The sequence below is a fragment of the Trichogramma pretiosum genome, unplaced genomic scaffold (assembly GCF_000599845.2).
Source record: "Trichogramma pretiosum strain Unisexual culture from Peru unplaced genomic scaffold, Tpre_2.0 scaffold33, whole genome shotgun sequence".
NCBI lineage: Eukaryota > Metazoa > Arthropoda > Insecta > Hymenoptera > Trichogrammatidae > Trichogramma > Trichogramma pretiosum.
In genome coordinates this window covers 464909-478995 of record NW_019641610.1, presented here as the reverse complement: position 1 = coordinate 478995, position 14087 = coordinate 464909, and the positions used below count along the sequence as shown (strand labels likewise).

Genomic DNA, 14087 nt, shown 5'->3' with positions numbered 1-14087 from the left:
TCTGACTCACCCTCTAGCTCGCTCTTTTTCTCTTTCAGTGAGTAGAACGCGTGGGTGGTCGAGTCGCACTGTGTGCGTATCTACATGTATATACGTACACATTCATACTGTATATGGCATCGCAAGCGCAGGTTGCGTAGTAGCTACGAAGTCGAGAGCAAACGAGAGAGAGGTAGAGATTACGGGAGGGTGGGGGCGAGATATTGATCAAAACCTACCCTGGCACCCACCAACTCCTCCCCCAAGCTTTCTCTCTCTCTCTCTCTCTCTCGCTATAGCTCGTCTCTCCCACACCCCTACTCAGCCGCCCGGTCGAGCGCAGCAGAGGCAGGGTCGGTAATAGTAGCAGTATAGCAGTAGCAGCAATAGTAGTAGTCATAGTAGTAGTAGTTGTAGTAGTAGCAGCAGCAGCAGATGCAGCAGTAGCAGCAGCAGTGGCTCTCAACGTCATTTTCGAAAGCTCTGCGTACAAACCATGAGCAGTCGCTGCACTTCGCGTTGTCGTCTTATATGCCTTGTCTCCACATCATCGTTGTCATCATCGCGCGTAGATATATGTACCCAATGCACACACATACATATATACATAGTTAACGCTGCATAAAAAAAAAAAAAAAACAAGAAAAAAGAGAGGGATCAGAGTTCCGAAAAGATTAGGGTGCATGGAGGTCGACAAATTATAATGATAGGTTGCTGCTGTTGTACGGGTATCTTATTCGTATAAGAAGTTCAAGTACGCTTATACATATGCGTAAATGTATTAAAAAACTATTCGCAAGTCGTCTTAAAATGAAAGATGGTAATTCTACAAATATGCATGCATATCGAACTGACTTTAATACACATACATCAGAGTTCATTCCCCGTACGTAGATTTGTTCGTGTTGCAGTCACTGCTATCCGCTGCAAGGGGAGCTTGATATGCAAGTACTTATATATACGTTTATATACGTATATACGCAAATGCCTATTCTCTCGTCATATTCGTCAGTGTTACCACCATGCCGTCGTCGAAGCACGTCAATACATCAGAAAGATGTTACGTTTTAACTCGCTTGACTTTTGACTTAGTAGGCTACAAAACTATAAGAGTTGGTCTACAAAATTTCCATAGTTGATGTTTTATCCTTATCATGTATCCAATGATAAGGTGAATTTTAAAAGAAACAAATACATAACAATATTATAAGAACTTATATTATTTATACACATCTCATCTCATTTACCTGATAATAGTACTTTACGATACAAGTGTCATAAGTAACATCGTACAACATTTTATAGCACTTTGCTTAGTTCACATTTATGCCCCCTTTTCCGAGTCATGAGTCGCACTTTCTAGTAACGCGAAGTGAGGTTAGCGCAGGAGCGTATGCGAGTGTGATGCGAACGCAGCGGTGCCAGAATGTGCGACTTATGCCACCGAAAAGCGTGCCATAAATGGAAACTTCTGCCACACAGTGCTATAACACATTTTTGTACGCACTATGCGCAAAAAGCTGGACAGGTGTAGCACACTAGTACATTATGATACTAGTATTCTAGTAACACTTTCTGGCTCGGAGTAGTTTCGCTACGCTCGGGTCCTAATAGCCGCGTCAGAATATGTTCGCTATGGCTCGAGTATCATACTCGATTTTATAGCACTGTGCTAAGTTCACATTTATGCCTCCTTTTCCGAGTTATAAGTCGCACATTCTGGTACCGCAGAGTGAGGTTGGTGCACGAGCGTAGCGAGTGTGATAAGAACGACGCGGTGACAGAAAGGGCGACTTATGTTAACTAAAACATATTTCTATACATCTCATGAATATTATGTTCTTTTGTTTGTTCCAGGTAAGCAATAAAAACTGTTCAAATTTGAGAAATTCATTAGTATACTTCACAGGTTGGTTAACATTCTTCATATCAATTTATTCCTAAAAAATTGAGTATTAATATAATTTGATCATCGTCAATCATGTTTTATTTTCTTATAAAAATAATTGAAAAATATTTTATAGCACTGCGTGGCATAAGTTCACATCTATGGCACGCTTTTCGGTGGCATAAGTCGCACATTCTGGCACCGCTGCGTTCGCATCACACTTGCATACGCTCGTGCGCTAACCTCACTTCGCGCTACCAGAAAGTGCGACTTATGCATCGGAAAAGGGGGCATAAATGTGAACTTTGCACAGTACTATAAAACGTTGTTCGATACTCGGGCCATAGGGGACACTTTTCGGCCCAGCTATTAGGACCCTCGCTGCGCTCGGGCCCTAAACTACGCCGTGCCAAAAAGTGTTACTTATGGCACTTGTATCGAAAATTACTATTTTATCACGTTAAAAATTCATTAAATTAGCAATTGATCTCGTTAAGTAGTGTTATTTTTCAATTCAATACCCTATTGTCGATAGTTCGACGATCAAGAACTTCAAAGGCGAACCTCGTTATTCGCGGTTAATGCGTAACAAAAAAATGCCGTGAATGCGAAAATCATGAATACGGAAACATTGCTCTTGTGGGATTTAAGGAATCGCGTATACATGATCCAAAAAAATTTTAATATTCAAGCTAAAATATTAATTTTTAATGGCATTAATTACATTTTCAATTTATTTACGAAAAATAATTTGTAAGTAGTGATTATTTTTGACGTTTACAAGCGTCTTTATACAACTCTTTATGGGGTGCAAGTACTTTTTCACACTCATTTTTGAAATTCAAACTAATCGTCACCATAGGATCATCTTCTATAGCCTGATCAATGGATGTTTGTTTATAATTCATGCAATGTTTTCCTGCGGTATAAGTTCCTTGAAGTTTCTTAAAGTTCATCAACAGTTGCATTTTTAATTTTAGTTGGAAGTGTATTACTCATTACCTCTTTAATATCCTTGAATGAAACTGAATTTTCTTCTTACCTTACAAACATGCAAAATTTCAATTTCTTCGATGTCTGCTAATCAGAAGATCCGAATGATTTTATTCACCTTCACATGTTGATCAAGTTGCGTATCACTCGCACGTATTTTTGTTTTATTATTTCTTATAGATCGAATTTTTGATTCGTTTACATCGAAACGACTTTTCCTTCAATAAAATAGAGATTTGCAATTTTTAAACGATTGATTATACTTTATTTTATTATTATTCCTTTTTTTATTTTGAAAGGCTTCTTCTCAATCGGAACCATGTTGCAAAGATTTACACTTTAAAACGAATGAAAACATGAACAAAAAAGTTACTGTTTAAGCCCAACAATTCATAAACGAATATAAAATGTAAACAAATGTCAACATTTTATGTTCCTTCAAAAATCAAAACCGCAAATAGCGAGTTTTTAAATTCGCGACGTTCAAATAAATGCATGTGCTTTTTATTTAATTATGGAAGGAAATTATCTAAGTAAATTTGTGCTATAATAAATATTTAATAAATAATTAATAAATTATTTTCATGAATAGACACCCGTGACGAGCATCTACGTTCATTTACGTAGTTCATCATTGTAACTTAATAAGAACGTTGGCACTTATGAGGGTTCAAACTTAGAGTTAATATAACTGAATATAAGTTCTAGAGAATAATGTTTTTCCGTGTTATGGACCGTATAATTTTTTTTCGTGAAAAAATAGGTACTTCGTTGCCTCGTATTTGATTTTTTTCCATGGAATGAAAATAATTTTTGCAAAAATTTGAATTTACGACTTCATTCATTAGTTCGCTGATAGTTTTACTCAGATAAAAGTTTATTCATGTTGTTTTATATTAATTTTGATATAAATTTAAAAATAAATAGAATAAAACGTTGATTATTAGATTCAGTAAAAATCCCTGTTAATTTTTAATTTTTTACCTTTCCTTTTTTTACCTGATTAGTTAGATCATGTCATTTCTTCATATTTTGATTGGGTATATTTTGTAAACCAGAGCAAAGATAAATTGCCGCAACAATAAAGTAGCATGTTTCAAGTTTAAGTGTTGCATTACTTCAGATTACTTCAGAGATGTTTAAGTACGAATATCTGTTCTTAACGAATATGTGCGTAAAAGACCAATCGTTTAACGCCCTGAAATTGGTCACACTATTGTACAAAACAAAGATCTCGATCGGTACTCATATACAGTATTGAGAAGCTGTGTGTCGCTACTGAAGTCAGATTAATGGACTAAGAATACTTGGGTTTATTTCGACAAAGTTTTGGTGTCGCTGAGCTACCATTTTCGGTTCACCTAAACCAGCGCGCGTTTCGGGAATTTCATTCGTATAGTGAGTAACATCCCCTTAGCGAAGCTGCGCAGTTGCAGTAGCAGCAGTAGCGCGAATAATTTGGCGCCGAACTCAATCTCGTAGAAGACTCTTACGTGCACTCGCTACGACAATGGAAACCTCCAGTGTTTTTCTATGAACGATGTATTGTCGTCTGCGTATTTATTAAAATAGTTGAATGTCAAAATTTGATATATCTCAAAGTAATATATTTTTTCACTTTTGGCAAAGATACAACAAATTAAAAACACGAATAATTTACTAAAAATTATTTTTATTAAATAAATTTTTATTTAAAAAAAAATTATTGTTGATAATATTGAGTAACTCAAAGAATTTGTCTTGATGCCTCTGTTTTAGAAGTCTTACGCGGTTGTATTATTTCTGCGACTCACAATGTTTTAAAAGTTACCTTTTGATTCGTGTTGTTACTGATGTTTCATGAGAGAAAGTCATTTATGACGGATTCATCGTTTTTTTTAACATTTTTTAAAATTGAACATATGAAGAATTTTCCCAACTTCTCGTGTGCACAAGCTTGTACACTAAGCACCTGCAACAAAATTTTTTCGATTCCTTTCATCAGTGTCTGAAATTAAAAAACCGTTACTATTTCGCCAACTTGGTTTACCTGTCTAATTTTTCTACTTTCCCTTTTCCCCAGATTGTATAATAAGGTCAAGAATATTTATTAGAGTCGCGTGGTCATGACGTTTCATCGATTTTAATTGGTATTAAAGAGATACATTTATAAGCTTTGACGCTTCTACATTTCAATCATGATTGGATTTGTCGACTTTCAATTCAAGTGTAAACCAACAACTGGTACTTCTTCATCATAAATTATGGTTGAAGATGTATTAAATTGGCACTAATCATACAAGTGTATAAAAGATGTATTTGGATGGTGAAATAAGATCGTAGGAAAAATCAACACAGATCTTATCATTGGCTCTATTATTGTTTTTTTTTGTTTTGTTTTTTTTTCACATAAATCACATCAAAGCACGAAGATAATTTTTGTTAATTATATCATTAATGAAGGCTATTTTGATATGCAACTTTGAGCTAATACCATTTCTCAAACGAAATGAGAAAACTTAAAAAAAATTACCATATCTTATGTTTTTGAGGGTGCTACTTCCACTGATTCAGTTAAAAAAACTATTCATAACGCAAATTAAAAACTTGACCACAAAACATTTCTTGACATTCAAATTGGTTTTTCTATCCCATTTTTAAATTTCTTATTGTAATTTTTTGAATGGTCAAAATGCATGCAGATCATGCATTCAAAGTCTAATCTTGACGCAACTAAGATTATTTTAATAAAAAAATTTTTTGTTCAACAAAATCGTCTGGAATGGAAAATTTATTTTTAAAGCTTACTATTTTTATTTAAACTAAATGAGTTTTTTCAGAAAAATTTATTAAAATAATAATGTTTTAAAATTGTTCAGAGAATGTTTTAAATTTAATTTAAGTTTTTTTTAGAATTTTCAGAGACAATTTTTTTTGATAACTCAAAAACAATGAAGAAAAATTCTGAAAAAATCAATGTTTTCCTTGAACAATTTTAAAACATTTTTTTATATATTTTTCCTTTTAACTAAACATTATCATTTGAAAAAATTATCTCAAAATATAAGATATAGTATTCTCGATTATAAGAAATTATAATAGTTCCATGTTGTACATCAACAGCTAGATAAATTTTTAGTAAATTGAGTTTTTGAATTTCAGTATTTTATTTTACAAGTATATAGTTATAAGGTCGTAGCTAAAAAAAAATTTTTGCTCTTGTCGAGATATGAATTAACTCAAAATTTATTTGAATAAATCTAATTGAAAAACCGATCATCTTGATTATTTAGTTCTATAGTGATGCAAAAAAGTGACGGGGTTTGTTTATAACATAACAGAAGAACGTAGAGTTCCTATGAAGTATAAGATATAAACATAAGTATAAACAGCTCGCAGCCTCATAGTGGCACGCGCTAACTTTGCTCAGACGTCGTCGACGCCGCCTCCCAGTTTCCTCCTTAGCAGCGAGCGAGCTTCAGCTGACATCCCGAGGTGTATACACGATACCATAGCGTATTATACGTATACGTAGCGGTGGCTGGTGCTGCTGGTGCTGCTGTCGTTGTCGTCGTCGTCGTCGCTTCACGTGCCTATCACCGATGTCGTCCCCTTACACTCGAAGTATATAGCGCCGCGCGCCGTGTGCGATGCTGCTCTACTGCTCGCCCCCTCTCTTTTCTCCTGCTCTCTTGCGTCTCTTTCAGCAGGCGCACTGCTTCGTATTTCCTTGGCGGAGGCACTGCGGCGTCATGACAATATCCCCCTTTCCCCTGGGCTATATACATATTTTGGAGTCCCTCTACGTTCACTACAATGCGCCGGCGTGTAGCTCTGTCTCGCTTTCGTGCTGCGCAGCAGTGTGTGCGAATACGGAGTCTGTACATGATTACGCACACACACGCAATCATCTCTCTCACTGTCTCTATCTCTCTCGTTTATTTGCCGTCTCTTTTCAGCAAACGCTATGCCTTGCCCGGTGACGCTAGCGCCCCCACAGCAACAACTCCACCGCCGTGGTGTGAGTGCTTTAGCTGACGTGTGGTGTGCGGCTCCTTTAGTTGTATTGCGACCGTCGATGGTATAGTGGTACGTTCGCGCGTCGCTTTAGCTTTAAAGATTTCAGTCTCGTAAGCTTTTTCACCGGGTTTTATATTTTTGTTGTTTATTACGCTATATAGTAGTGATAATTTTTGCATAGTTTAATAACTGTTATTATATTCATTACTTCTCATAAAGTTCGGTAAAAGTTCATTGATATTTTTCCAGTTCGTGGCTCGCACTCTTTCAAAGCGAACTGTCTGAATTGTTACTAATTATGTCATAGGCATTAAAGTGTTGATGCATCATGTGAAAAAATGACAGCACCTTCGATGTTGTGTAGTAGCGACGTGACTGTCACGTGTGTTTCTTTGCTGCATTGCAAGCGAAGATTGTCAACAATATCTCCGCAGTGATTTGATTCGTTTATATATATTGTTATACAAATTCTACGCGCATCATGTGAATTAACAGTGATTTGGATGAGTGATAAACAAGGAGTGAATTAAGTTTAGTCAAATCAAGCTAAAAGTGTAGTGTTAAACTAAAAGTGTGTTTTGTCATAAAAGTTTAACTTTTAAAAAGTGCAATGATCGTCAGTTGACCGGTGACAGATGTTTTGTATACATAGTGTGACGTACTATAGTCCACCCTGAAATTAGTTTGAGCAACTCGAGCAAGTCAAGTGATCACAAAAATACACTAGTGCAACAGTAGTGTTAAAATAAGCAGGAAAGCGGTGGAGAGTGGGTGTATCGTAGGTCGACGAGTGTTCGACCTAGCGTCTCCGGAGGACATCGGCCGCTGCTGCGGCCACAAATAGAGACTTTGATTGAGGGCCTCAGTGCCACCCCGGCCACCGAAATTCTTTCAACCCTGTCCTGCAGCGGAGGCGCGAGCCAAGGCGGAAGTGTGTACGGCTCAAGCCTCGTGTTTGGCGAGACGGGTGGCGCGGTGGAGGGGGGTGTGATGCCGGTGCGGGTGGCGCAGCGCCCTTCAGGAGGACTGCTGCACGGCGGTGTGCCGGTTGCGCCTAACAGCGTTGTCGGCGGGGGTCCAGGGGGTCCTGTCGGGCCGGGAGGCCGTTGCGGCCTCGGTGGACCTGCATCGACTGGCTCGCCACCTTTATCAACCACGTTGGGACTAGGTCCCGGTGGCCCAGGACCGAACGTCTCGATGCCTGGTTCCGTTGGCGGAGTACAGCAACCGCCCGGAATTTCATCGGGAGCTCAAGGTCCTGGTCCAGTTGGTCAACCTGGCCCCGGTGGGCCTGTTAATAACGCACCCAACCCCCTTCAAGCTATGGCTTCCGCGGCTGCCTCGCTCGGGCAGCTTAATAATATGGCTAATGGTCCTTTACCGCCGATGGGTGGAGGACCTCAAGGACCACCAAATTTACCACCTCCACAACCAGCTACGACTCCTACACACGGGGGACCTGCAACCCCTCACCAACCCGGTAGCGTTCCCGGGCCCCATCTTAATGGAGCATCACCTAGTCCACATCCGATGTCACATGGGATGATGAGCAGTTCGCCGCATCCGGCACATCCCCATATGACCGGCAGTGGTCCTTCACCACACCCACATCATCCGGGGCCTGGTCCAATGATGGGTTCACCGCATCATCCAGGTCCACATATGGGACCAGGACCAATGATGGGCCCGGGTCCTGGAATGCCACCCCAAGGTGGACCAGGAATGTGTGGCCCTGGAGGACCTGTAAATCCGATGGGTGCTCATGCACCTCATCCTCAAGGGCCAGGAGCCATGCCTGGACAACCGCACATGCACAATGATCCATTCTATTGTCCTCCTTTTGGATCACAATACATGAGGTAATAATGTTTAAACTTTATTTGAAGTGCTAAGTTGGTTTGTAATTAAAAGTAAAATAAATTATTACAAATGCGATAAATAACATATCGATCGTATTTGTTTTGTGAATTTATCATGTGCAATATATCAAAACAAAGATTCTGTTTTTTCTCCATCAAAAATTACGAATAAAATAAGTTATAGTTTTAGAAACAAAATGAGCTTAATTGATAAACACTGTTAAAGAAATCTGTTAAAAAGCATAAAAGGAGCAAAATAAATTTCTCAACTTGTTGACATTGTGCCTGCGAAACTTTTTGAATCGTATTGCATCAAGCACGCTTAAATCCGTTAATTATTATCACTTGAAATCTGAATATGTTACAAAACTAAGAAATTTTTAATAAAATATTACGATAAGTAATTCTATATGACGCAAAGTGAAGCTACAGCTAAGCTTAAGCTAAAAAATTTTACAACGAAATTTGTCTTCGAAACTAAAAGCAACGATTTTCTATATATTATTTTGCATTATTCTATATATGCAGAATTAATGAAGCGCATTCTCTGTATGAAAATGCAGTTCCAATGTGTGGAGTAGATGTCACCGGGCTCACCTATGACTGTGTTAGTCTTTTTTCCTATTTGTTTAGTCTGCTAACAGTACCGCCTGAGAATCCGTTATCGCGAGCACGCTCTAGCTTCTTTCGACTGCGCACACACAGGCACGAACTATCGGGTAAACATTAGTTTCGAATCTCGATAAATTCTTCTGTTAAAATTTTCAGCAGGTCAGTCTGCTCGAGTTTAGTTGTATCGAGGACGGAGGGTATTTACTTCTACAGCAACTCTGCATCTCCACTATTTGTCTGCTTTTTGGTCGAATTTTATAATAATCCTTGTATTTTTTAAAGCAAAGAAGTTGTTTTTCATAACCGTTTGGTTTGTAAATTTAGCACCATACAAAGAAAGCCGCTATGGTCTATCCAGGGAGTTTTTAATATATATTAAATTTACCTATAGATACTTTCCAATGCATAGTAGTATCCTTGAAAGCGGTCCAAGTCTAATCGCTGCTTGTTTAATCGCCAATCCGATGATATTTCATTGGCCATATTTTACAGGAGCGATTCTAAAAATGTGTCATCGTTCCTTTGATTTTTTCCGGCTACACATCTCTTATCTAGATATAAACCACTAGAAGTTGTGTTCACAACATCATTATTTTCATACAGGCCGCGATAAAGCAGAAAAATAAAAAATTATAGAAAATTGCACGCTCTTATAAGCCGACACACAAAAATCCATGTATGCTGGAAATGGTAGTTATAGTTCATATCGTGCATGCACACATACCAGCGACTGCGTATGTGTGTCCATTACATACGTATGCAAGCACGCCTGGTCTCTTTCTCTCTTGCTCCGTTGTAAATACACATATACAGGCTTTCGTCGCGCACACGAGTTATTTTTTGCTGTTTTTGCTCCTCCTCCGACCGATCGTGTACGTGAGTGAGTGTGCATATATGTGTATGTGTATACACATGAACCGATCGAACTAGCCTCGCGGAGCTCGATCGCATGTCGATAATCACAGCGCACGCGCTTCAAAATTTTGCGCAACGCTAGAGCTCGACAGCAGCGGTCGATTATAATCCACGTATATACGCCGTATATATGTACGAGGTCATTCTGCTCGTCGCACGCACATATACCAATCTTATGAAAGAGCGTCAGGTGTACGTGATGCTTCTTACACTTTTTGCAATAATCAAAAGCATGAATTCTATTGCTCGAGAAGTCATCGCATTTTTGCATTGAACGATTCTTTAACCCGACCGAAGAAAAACAACAGCACACTACTTCACTGTCATTTTGAAACGCCAAGTGGGTTTATGTGCGTGTACGTTGAATACATTCTCACAGGTGCTTCGCTTAATAGATTGTAGGTGAAAAAGCAGGTGTCGAATGCCGACAGCACCTTCTAAGCTTCCTGCTCTTGAGCGTTTCTTCAATGCAATAGTTCGCATTGAGACTTTTTTCGATACTTCAATATTTTTGTAAATTAATCGGTTCACAAAAAAACCATCGCTTTGCGTACAAGTAATAAATTTAAGTATTTATAAACTTGTTCAATTGAATCATTTTGCAATTTACACATTTCTGAAAATATTTTATTCATGTACGATACTACTAACACTTCTAATAATTTGCTGTTTTTCTTTTCTTATCATCAACTTTTTCTGTAAGGATACAGAGAGTCCTTTTTGCCAAATGACGTATCTGTACAATTATATCATTCAGGCTCCTTGCAAGGTATCTTTATTGACTATTCTATTACAAAGTTTCATTTTGAAGTAATTAAATAAATAATAAAATAATATGCAAAGAATAAGAATATAAAATGCAATTAATGAATGCTTAACACCAGAGAATAGTTTTGATTACGTTGAGGTCGTTCAATTAAATGAAAATGTTTTTTCGAGTATAATACTTACGCTGTCGCATACAATTTAACCCGGCTTAAAAGACAAAAACAGCAACAGTACTACTATAAATTGTGTTAAGTAATCGACGATACTTGATAATTATCGATTGGATAACCGCAACGAGAGGTTATTGACTGGTCTAATGCATTATGCATACGTGCGCGCCTGTACACGAGACGCTTTTTTTGCCAGTTCACGTGTGTAAAGGGTAGCTCGTTTGTTGACTTTGACGATGGAGAGGCTTTTTGCCACGAGTAAACAATGCAAAGTTGAAGGGTAGGTAAATTGAGATATGTTACAAATCAAACGCAAAACATACAAAAGTGATCGTGTTCTGCTATGAGAATTAGTGCTAGTGTAAAACGAATGATTATTGTTTCGCATTTTTTTACTTTCTAAGTTTCTTTGTACAAATCGTGTCAAAAAGTCGGCCGCATTTTGTTCTTTAATTTAACTTCAACAGCTCGTGTAACTTTTAATTTTATCACGAGACAAATTTGATTATCCAGTGCATACAAAAGATGTTTTCACTTAATATACCTCTAACTCGTACGAATTACAGTATTTTTAATCGAAAGATTCTTTATTATTTAAAACACAATTTGCTTGTGTAAAAGTTCTATTGTATAACGATGGTATACAGAGTAAAATTAGCAATTCTCAAAACACAAAACACAATTCAAGTGCATTACTATGTACAATTTAGTTTGAAACTTTGAACTCTCTGACCAAATGGATCTACCCTCTACTCACACATAACGCAGAACGGTTGCCAAACTTTCTCTCAAAAGGACGTGTGAAATTTACAAATTCCTTTTGCACAGATGCGCGTACGCCCAGAATATGCCTGTAATAAGGAAATTAAATCCAGACTTTTGGCAAAAGTACGCTTTTCTGTTTCAATCAGCAATTAGTAGCAATAATCAAACTTATTAATTTCATTTAATCAAATTGTTATAGCTCGACCTAAAGAAGAGCCCGTGCTTCAAAAAAGCTCGTTTCGAGTGATTGGCTCTTAATTGAGCCATGAACCGGTATCGGTATGAGTATTCAGCTTATACTTTTGCCCATCTACAAAGATTTCAAATGAGCCCTGGTGAAAAAAAATGAAAAATTGAGTAGGCCATTGAATAAAAAAAGTTCGTTTAATTATCAGGGTCTGGCTCTTGAACTCGGTGCGTTGAACGAGCTAATTATACAGCGGCGCATTAGCTTTGTACTCTGACGTTTGAAACAATTCACCAGTTTTATTGACTATCGGCTAAAGAGACACTTTGCCTGGTGCTCTTTTAGCGCTTCTCGTGTCAAAGTTCAAATGCTTTTTCGATCAAGTGGCCGAAATTCACGGTCGAGTGTCTTGTTTACAAGAAGCACGTGTTCGCCCGATCGAAGGCATCATTAACATTGACGTGTATCCGACGACACGAGCAAGTCATCGGATGGCTGAGTGCGCATAGAGAGACGTTGCCGCGGGAATGAACAATGCGCGTGTATACATGTGCACGATCGGGATGCACTTTCTGCCGGCACAAATTGTGCGCGCGAGCTGGCAGGTAGCTCGAGAGCCACACGAGATGAGAGAAAGAGGAGCCTTCGCCAAGTACGTGTGACTTCTCCGTCTCTTTTGCTCTGTAGCGCGCCTATACGGCCCGGCGCGTGCGAGAGATGAGTTCCTTACAGGCATGGGCTCATCGTATACCTGTGTGTGTGTGTGTTTGTGTGTGCTTATGCTTGTGTGCTTGTATGCGCACGAGTCCATTTCGCTTGCATGCACACGCTTGGTATATATATACTACATACGGCTGCGCGTATACAGTGCGACTTAGATGCGCACACTCCCATGTGCAGTGGTGCTCTTGACGCGCCGTTGATATACTTGACGCTACTCACTTGATATGATACATAATACACCACGCGCGATATTCAATCTTTCGATCGTCCTTGTTCGTGAGGGCAAATTTTCCACTCTCCACACGCCCTTTGAATTAAAATCAGACATTACGTTGATAGTTGTGAACTGATTGCAAGGGATTTCGCCCACACTCATCGCCATCCAGCGTATTTTCTCTACATTTTTCAACTGATCGATTGAATTCGTTAGGCACCTGAAGACATTTTATTGTACGTTTCGAAAAAATACGAGAAAAATCAAACACTTGCCCACGTTTTTCTCTCTTTCTCTCCGCATCGAGTTTTTTCAGTATCTCCTGCGATCCTCGGGCTGTGAACGAGATTTCAAACGAATATGTAAAAATTGCAATTTCAGCGCGAATTTTATACACGCATACATATACGCACTTTGTCGCGTATTGTAACGCGCGCCTCGAAGAAGAACCAAAGAGTCATAGTATGGGGCTGCCTCGGTTCTCTACATGTGTGTGTATTGCGCGCAAGTGTAAAAAGCCGCTGCTATGCAGCCGGCTCCGCAGACCCAAAAAGGAAGAAAAAATTTTTGACGAAAGGTGGCATTTATAAACTCTATACCCGTGAATATATGTATACGTATTTATGTACGTACGATGCTTATACGTGCCGAGATGAAGAATGTTGCTTCCTTCACTTATGAAAAAAATATCAATTCAAATGTTTACGCTCGGCTTTTTATCATAATTTTATTTTAAATGACGCCTTGCAAATAAGTCGAGTCTTCTCATTTGACGAATTTGTCAAACGCCGAATGAATCAACTCATTCTACTTTTTCAATTATTGGGCTATTTTTTAGTCTCTTTATTGTAACGAATCGTTGACAAGTCTATCAAGACTGTAATCCTCTACTTCAAAACTAATTTTTCTCTACCCACAAGCCTATGACTTGAAAAATCAAATTTTGAGTATAACGCTTCGAAAGATGAATGAATGAGAACCGTTTCCAGTTTGCCCATTGGTGTGCGTGTGCGTG

The 14087-nt window shown here is 38.5% G+C and overlaps 1 protein-coding gene across 8 annotated transcripts in view; it reads left to right on the top strand.

The window, feature by feature from the left end:
• LOC106649017 (LIM domain-binding protein 2-like) overlaps nucleotides 1–14087 on the top strand; it is an 88960-nt gene that overhangs the window by 33519 nt on the left and 41354 nt on the right. For 3 of the 8 annotated variants that reach the window (XM_023458549.1, XM_023458550.1, XM_023458547.1), the window contains exon 1: nucleotides 6972–8718. The exons of 3 other annotated variants lie outside the window; for them this stretch is intronic. In XM_023458549.1, coding sequence (XP_023314317.1) covers nucleotides 7850–8718 — 869 coding nt within the window. In that variant the 5' untranslated portion in view covers nucleotides 6972–7849. Of the gene's footprint in view, nucleotides 1–6970; nucleotides 8719–14087 lie in introns of those variants that run through there. 2 more of the 8 variants (XM_023458548.1, XM_014366283.2) reach the window with 2 other exon arrangements.